Source organism: Papilio xuthus, unplaced genomic scaffold (assembly GCF_000836235.2).
Source record: "Papilio xuthus unplaced genomic scaffold, Pxut_1.1 DF827714.1, whole genome shotgun sequence".
Lineage (NCBI taxonomy): Eukaryota > Metazoa > Arthropoda > Insecta > Lepidoptera > Papilionidae > Papilio > Papilio xuthus.
This window is the reverse complement of record NW_013530935.1, coordinates 6,652,471-6,661,336: the sequence shown is the minus strand read 5'-3', so window position 1 is coordinate 6,661,336 and position 8,866 is coordinate 6,652,471. Positions and strand designations below refer to the sequence as shown.

At 35.4% G+C, this 8,866-nt stretch overlaps 1 protein-coding gene across 1 annotated transcript in view; it reads left to right on the top strand.

Moving 5' to 3' along the window:
- Window positions 1–7,479, top strand: part of HGTX (HGTX homeodomain transcription factor) — a 34,162-nt gene extending 26,683 nt beyond the window's left edge. Inside the window, exon 3 of the mRNA XM_013310524.1 lies at window positions 6,280–7,479. Within this exon, the coding sequence (XP_013165978.1) occupies window positions 6,280–6,474 (195 nt within the window). The 3' untranslated portion in view covers window positions 6,475–7,479. The remainder of the gene's footprint in view (window positions 1–6,279) is intronic.
- The last annotated feature ends 1,387 nt before the right edge of the window (window positions 7,480–8,866 follow it).

Below are 8,866 nucleotides of genomic sequence, written 5' to 3'. Positions count from 1 at the left end.
TAAAAATTAATCAGTGGCACTGGCTGGCTGCATTAATCACAAGTTGAAATGACGAAAATTAAAAAAAAAACTTTGCCGCCGCGTCACCGGCGCGCTATCAAAAATATACGTAATTTCATTAAGTTGCCAGAAGTAAAAAAATGTCGCCGAACCAAAAAAAACGGAAGAGCAGAGATTAAATTTTAAGGGCTGTTCTCTAAATTAATTAATGAGGGAGAGGTGACGGCGGAAAAAAATTAAATGTCAAAATTACAACAAGATTCGCCTTAATTATGTCCGTAGGGGCGCGGAGGGGAGGCGGGGCGGCGCGGGGCGGGGGGCGCACTAATTACATTTTCTTAATTTGCAAAGTTTTTATCGTACCCTTGTCCGGTTTTCGTTGGCGAGATCCGAATCGAAAAAGTTTTTTTGTTTGATAATTAAACGTCGAGTTAGACAAATATTAACTTTGTAATTGATTGATAATTAAATCAAATTTATAAAACGTTCACTTTGCCTTCGCTTTTTTAATATAAAATGCGAAATGAGATTTTACACACAACATTTAATAAAAACAAAATTGAATACTAAGGACTGACTGTTTGGGATTAATGCGTTAACATACAACTTTCAAAATTTAATTTGAGTCATTCTATTTCCTACAATTAACATAAAGAACACACATATATGTCTAAGATTATAGCTTATTATAAAATAAGTAGCAACACTAGGAATAAACCACTACTTTAGAGAAAGTACTAGCGGTAATTATAAAATGTTTAGTCAGTCTTCTTTAGTAAGACTTGAGCATTATTACAGAACGCGGTACATTAACATTTTTATGTGTAGATACACTAAAAAAATCCAAAGGGTTAATCGGCGGGGGAGCCATCCTTAGATAATTAAGTTGACTAGCTACTGCTACCATCTCCTTGTCTTTTCTAATTTGCAAATGAGTTTTTTTAATAATGCCAAATTTGTAGCCTCCGTAATTCCGCCATGATTTAGTATCCTTGGCCAGCACTCAGAGAGCGGGTAGAAAGATTCACCCTTTTGTTTACATTGTTGACTTTTAAAAATGTTTTTTATAGCTATTTTTAATTAATATTTACATGCAGCATCAAATTGTACAATTTAAATGTTTATTGATTTTATTTTATTATATTTATTTTATTATTATATAATCAGTGTTTTATTTAAATATGAATCTAGATTAGATTGACGAGCTTTACTATCTTTCTATCAACGGGACACTTTTAACATTCAATAAGCTTTTTTTAGTTTTAAGCAGACTTTTTTGAGGAATTGAGGAGATTCTCAATTCGTCTGTATGTTTTTTTTTTAATTTATGTTATTTCGTAACTCCTGGTTGTCCGATTTTCATAGTTAAAGGTTTTGCGTGTGATTTGGTTCACTTGTATTATAAAATTAAAAAGTATCCGGTAGTTTTTGAGTTATTCTTATAAGGAAAATATATTCTGAAGTTTATTTATTATTTTATTTATTTTATACATAAAATGTAAAATATTTTATTGCAGTGTACAAATAATTTAACTTTTGATGCTGTCACAATATTAAATAGGGCAATCAATCAATTGCTTATTTTTTCCCTAGTGCATGAAATGCACATACAGCACAGCGCGGCGCGGCGCGGCGCGTGCATCCGATATTTGTTTTTTATTTTCGTTGTGCATCCATTAGTCCGGAAACGGCCATCGATCAAAAGCACAATTCCAATTTACCTATCGCCCACAAATTCTTCAAAAACGACTGTACCACTATCCGATCTCGCACAAATACTGATAAAAAATAAATTGCTGCCGCTGTCCGGCGACTTTATTTTTTATGTTTGACATTTACATTCCGCCATTTTGAATTATTTTAAACATTCTCGATGCTTTATTAAATTGTTTGTCATGTCAAAATAATATTCTCTTTTCACAATTCTGGCTTTTGTAATGTTATGAATGTTTACCCTTTTCTAACAGTGAGTTTCCGAGTCCAAAATCTTCATTTAAAACATATTGTTATCTCTGCGTTGTCAAAGTTAATGACAGTGATGACGATATGCTTTATACAGAAATTTTACTCTCAGAAACCAACGGTAAAACAGCTCTAAGGGAAAGGAATAATTTTACTGGCCATATTGGTCGTATTATTTTGACTTTAATAAGCGATATTTATATTAAATACTTCACCGCTAACATTAAGTACTGTGTGATTTAAACTTCTTCGTATTTACACGATGAACTCTTGTTATTTTCATAATATAATCTAATACATTCAATAGTTAATGTGTGATTTGATCGGCATCTTGTAACATAGTTAAATAAAGCGTTAAGCAGGTAATCAGGTTATTCTATCATTAGACAGAGCCATTGCTTTATCTCATTTGTTATAATCATTTATTGATGAGCTGGGAACGAACATAATCTCTGTCTGACCTCGTTGTTGTCTTGTTGTGTCTAATGATCGCCGCCATCTTTATGAATGTAACAAAATTAGTTTGCAGTTTTAGTTTTTCTATTCGACATCCATAATAGTGTATTAGTCAACTTTTAAATCAGAAAGTAGAAAGAAACAGTTTACATCCAGCAAATAAATATATTCAAAAGTCTACTACATATTTTATCACAGACTTTCCAATATACTACTTCCAAGACATTATTACATACTAATTTAAACATCTTATACTAGGACTTTTAACTATTATAACTGTATATAATCTGCGTTTAAGTTTCTAAAATCAAAATGTTTTAAAGTATTTCCCATGTTGAATATCATTGACGATTTGTTAAATTAAGATAGTATTGTGGAGAGGGTGACAACGGATTCGATAGCCAAAGCCGATAGCGGACATTAGCAGGAACAAATCGGCGGCGTCACCAAAGGGTGGCGCTAAGCTCCGTGACAAATGACTGCCGACTCTAATGATGCACACAGCTTCACCACGATCGGGTTAACTATCCTCAGATATAGATAGTGCTTCATCTCACAGAATTTATATAAATTACAATGATCATTGGGATAATACCACTCGACTGTCATCTGTTAATATTCAATCTGTTAACTATGAAATTAAACATAATCCTACTTCTGCACAATACCATAACCTAGATAATATCAAAGAAATAAAACTGATGTTATTACCAACATAAAAGGTATAATGTCGAAATAGTCTATTGAATAATAAAAATAATGACACTGTATATGTCAGTAAAAACTAATAAAAGCATTCATACAAACATCATATCATAACAAGTAATAATGTATTATAACGTCTCAATCATATTCAATACAACCGCTCTGTACTTTGTATTTCAATGAAAAGCTCATTAATTACATATAATAATTAATGACGTACTCAAATAATACCGACAATTCTCCTACATTTTAATAATAGTGTAATAAAAAGCGATGCGTGCGCAGTTTTGACTTATCATTCGAATTAATAATCCGAGAAGCAAGATGGCGGACGCGCTAAGACATTTTTATTTCCCGCCACTGAAAGCGCATTATCTCTATCGAGCCATTACAGACCTCTCTTGTGAAAAATAATAGATATTCACATAATTATCCCGACCCTCCTCAAGAGAATGAGACGGCGACACTCTACCGGCTAAGATAGAGCGGGATATACTGCGTCACTCGTTTCGTCTCGTAGCACTTAAGTAATTGAATACAGGGGTAAGTTGGGGTATAAAGGAGAACTGGAAAATAATAATATAAGTAATAATGTTGTTGGTTCGCGTGAAAGAGCCCAACTTGTTTAGTTGCGTCGTAAATAGAATAATAAACATACGTCTTTCCGTTAGATATGGGGAAAGTCCTCGAGTGGAGAGCGGCTGTTTGCACAACTTTCCATCGACTGTCACAGACTGACTGGATACAAGTTTCACATTTACTTAATGCTAGCATATTTAAAAATTACTTTAAAATACGTGTTACAATTTTTTTTATTCCTAAGTCCATTTTGTCATATGATTTTATTAACTTGCTACTATAGGCAGTAACTTACACCTAACATGACGTTAAGGGATCATTTTTTTTTTACTCACGACTCATTTCTCACCGAAATAGACCGAAACAAAACTTATACAATATTAAACCAATATTTTTATGATAAAAAATAGAATAGGAAAAAAAGCAATAGAAGACGTTGGTAGTCCGTACAATTCATGTATCGTGCATTGTAAAGGCAAATGGCGCGAAAATAACGCGCTCGTCCGCCATGTTTGCTCGCAGCCTTTATTGCGGATGTCCCGGCTCGCTGACTTTATGCGATACTATTGATGTATCAGCTAACGTACAGATTGTGTGTTTATTATGTGTGTGTGTTGTCTGACGTTTTGTCGATTTATTTATGTCATATTCTTTAATTGTTTGTCTTTTCCCTTTTATGTGTTTCTATGTTACGTCAAGCAATTTCACGGATATTTCCATCTTAAGAAGACCAAATTTGATTGCTGAAAGTTTGTTAGGTTACTTTAGACTCTTTATCAAGACCTAGACTTGGTAACTACGGTTAAGTAACTTTAACTTCATAGAACTTGTGTACTATAAGTAACAAAAGAAGTCTCCAATTTTTGATCACATTTCAACAACCTAGAAGGATCATGTTGCTAACTTTAAACAAAGTTGATGTGACGTGTCCGCCGCCGCGCCAGTGACGTATTTATGACGTCATTTAGCTGGGCGGTTGAGGTACTAATTAATAACACGGCCATCATAATATCGTAAGCTTTTGTTGCACCTACAACCTGTCTTACATCATTAGTGGCTTTGGTTTTTTGCGAAGATAATTTTTAAGTATTGTAGGGCTATAGGATCTACAGTTATTTATAGTAACGACTGCACATTTTTAATAAGAGACTTATTTATCAGCACAACAGTAGTCTTAAGTGAAGTTATCTTAAGAAGAAGATTCATCGCAGTTCCGTCTGACTGGAAGATCTGACCAATACACAGACTTATTTCCTTGAGTTCATATTATTCCCTTCAACACTTTCGCTTGCCACTAAGCACAAGTTGCTAATCTTAATAAGGCTGTATTAACACGAGGTCGTAATGCCCTCCCCACGCAACACCGCAACAAAGCCTCAGAGTGCTACAGCTTACCCAATACCGAATGCCGATAACAATTGCAAAGGAGACATCGACACCGCAAGTCGTTTGCTCGTTAACATAAAATATCTTGTTACAATTATTCTACTATTTGTATTATGATTTAATCACTCATTATAAGCAATATAATATAGCATAGCCTTTCCTCTGCAGCTCGTCTCTTTTTGTACCTTACTATTGTTAGGAAGAAAATCCGGCACTATTTCGGTGTATCGGCGCAACACTAGTCTTATTAAAATGTCAACGTTTATGTCCCCACACTAATTATTCTGACACAATTGTCATGGCGTCATTCATAGCATTCTAACTAATAATGTTTAAAACTATATTTTAAGTATTATCCTGCGCATAGATTTGTTCATTATGACATGATGTCCCTGAACGATGTAATCTGAAGTTACAATAAAGATATCGGTTTAGGTTTCGTACAAGTTCAAAATTTAATATCATCGTTAACAGAATGAGGCGAGCCCAAACGACAGTGTAACGGCCACCGCTCGCAAAGCAAACTCGCACGTCCGTGAGGACCGGCTCTCCAGACTCTAATCATGAAAATGTATTTATGACCTAATTAAACTTCTGTCTACCCTCCGTGCGAGAGGGACAGACTCTTAGCTAACCAACAAGACGGAGCGAGACGGCGCACGGCCCGGGCCGGTGATTAACGAGCGTTATATGGCTGGTTAAGTACCGTGTAATTTGCAAAACGACCCTTAATTACCTTCGAGCACAGCTACCATCTCCGTCCTTATCGGGCGCCGAACGAAGTACATGCGGTAGAAAGAGATAAATAAAAGTGAGTAGGTGGGGCTTTAAGGCGGTATTTAATGAGGCATTATTATGTCTGCCGCGCAGATTAGGTTCACATGGCGCCGAGGATTGTTTGGCCGCTCTTTATATTTGGTTTTGCGCGAGAGGAGCAGCTGTGTCGCCCGCACGCCGCAGCAACGCCCGCCGCAGATGACGTGTTTGTCTCTGCGCTTCTATTTACATAATGTAAAACCTTATTAAACATAATTATACCAACATAATACAGTCATTTGGACTCATCCGAAGCAAAAGCTTGCACCAAGAGTATTCTGAATTTTATGCACAGAGTATAAAGTAGAAAAGTATTCTACTAGAGTCACTTACACAATCGATAAACATATTCTAATCCGAAAATCTCCATTACAGGTATGGTTCCAAAACAGAAGAACGAAATGGAGGAAAAAGCACGCCGCAGAAATGGCGACGGCAAAGCGCAAACAGGAGGAGCTGGGCGAGGAGTGCGAGGGTGATGAAGGCGGCGAGGGGGAGGGCTGCAGCGACGACGACGACCCCAAGCGGCCGCGTCTCGACCTCCTCCACCACATACACCACAGGCAGTGACAGAGCTCGCCGCCTGCGCCGCCACGCAGCGATGTACATCGATTACATAATATCGATACCAAAATCGATTATGATAATCGATACTATACGAGAGTCTGCTCGAGTGAGCCGTGTGACCTGTCCTGGCCAGTGCGGATGGCCAGCAGTGACAGGGGGGCCGAGGTGCGCGACAGAGACGCAACCGCGAGCACCTCAATAGACAGTGAACGTGACTTTAGTAATGATAATAATGATGATAGTCAGCCGATAAATTACGCGTATTACCATTTTTAGGGAGCCTTATTTTATTCCGATGAAATTAATTAGCTTCAATTGTAAGTCTGTATTGTCAAATCACTTCTGTTTAACATATTCTGTTGGGAAAAGCAGGGACTAATACTAATTGTTGCGGCCGCGGAATTTGAAACAAAACAACAGCGTTTTGAAGTGTGTAATTTATTACTGTCCTGTTCAACTTTGCATTGGAAATGAACGCTATATAATGTATCTATTTATTTAAGTGTGTAAATATATGAATAAGTAGTCATGCCACATGTCTTAAGTAAATTATTTTAACTAGTTTTTACATACAAATATTATAATAAGTCAGTATGGGTTTCAACTGTAGTAATATTACATTGACACATATCTTCATCTCTTTATCTTTGAAGAACAACAGACAAGATGTATCAATGTAGTATCACTGCAATAGAAAGCCACACTATTGTATATTTGAATTTAAAAGATTCCCGGTGCCAATTTCCTACGTGTACTAAACTAAATAAAGATCTATAAACATTTAACTCATTTGTAGAAATTATTTTCCAGCTAAAAATACGCAAATGTAGGTGATAATGTTTATTACATTTAGTTATATATTTGTAAATATTGAATTAATGAACAAATCTTATTGTTAATGCGTACAGCAAACTGATGTATATTGTATTTGTTAAGGTATATAATTGTAAATAGATATTTAAACGAATTTAATAAATAATTTATCACAACAGCACGTAGCGAGCTCACAACTATACGTTACATTATATTTTCAAATATGACAATTACCTACAACAACTATGTATTTATTTATTGTTTATTGCAGTACATATATGTTTTGTTTGTCACAAACTTTATAATATTATATTATATTAAATTCAAGCAGCAAAAACATTACTGCTAATATGTTTACTTTGACTAAATTTACTAAATGTATTATTCAATTCAAACCTTTTAAAAGTATTGACTATATATTTATGTCATCTTTTAATGTTAAATGATCCTTATGTATGTAGATTTAACATTACAAATTATTGATTATTGTTTTTTTTAACGTGACATTGAATATTTAAATGACATCTATGAAACTGGAGAGTTGGAGATCTGCGAAATGTGGTTCAAATAAATGGTTAGTAAAAATAAATGTTGTGTTATTTGCCTTTATCTTGTAACATAAGAGAGACTAAAACTGATTTGAATAGCTTCAGATATCACAAAAATAATCTTACTAACGGCTTCGCTAAGGAACTCTGACCTCGCTTAAATTTGGTAGATGTAGAGCATAGTCTAGAAGAACGGATAAGCGACTAATTTAGTTTGTTAGTTGTGCGCGGAGTGCGGGCGACAGATATATAATAACATAGTTCTAATAACTCAGATATCATATATATAAATCTAAAGACATATTGCAAATTGTTAAACACAATTATGGCCATAGTTGCATCAAAAATAACTATAAGAATATTATATTATCTATGGCAGTACAAGTTGACTGTCGTCTTTAGTACCTACTGTAACTTTTCACAAGACATTTATCGAATGCACGACCCGCTCGCCCGAACAACTCGTCTGCTATTATAAAGACGAGTTCACACTGAGCTGTGTTACAAATACATATGTTTAACTATTACGAGGATGTACGGCAAGTATTCCACTGAGCATTAAGCGTTTTAATCCTAAAGCAAACAAAAATTAAAATCATACGATTTAAAAAAAGATTTAACTTTAATATAAGTAAAGCGATAAAATCAATTGCAATGTGATATTGTATAGGTAACAATCTGAATGGTCATCGATATAATTTTTCCATTTATTCCCCAAACCAAACGTGTTTCAATCGTTAGATCGTATCTTACATCTATAACGTAGTGTGTACACCGCCTTATACGTCTATGTGATTGGAAAACCTTCGGAGGCGATCGCGCCCCGACAAAAATCGAGACGCGCAGCCTCGTTGCCATGGCGACCGGCTGCCACCCCACAACACAAAACCAACTACAATCCAAACGAATAGAGTCCAATTTGAAACGATTGAATTGTCTTTGCGAGTTTTCCTTGTAGTTATAAATGTAAAACAAGGTTTTACCGCTCTCATCGAGGGTTGCCGGGCACGGATGGAGGGAGCGGGGGGGGGGGG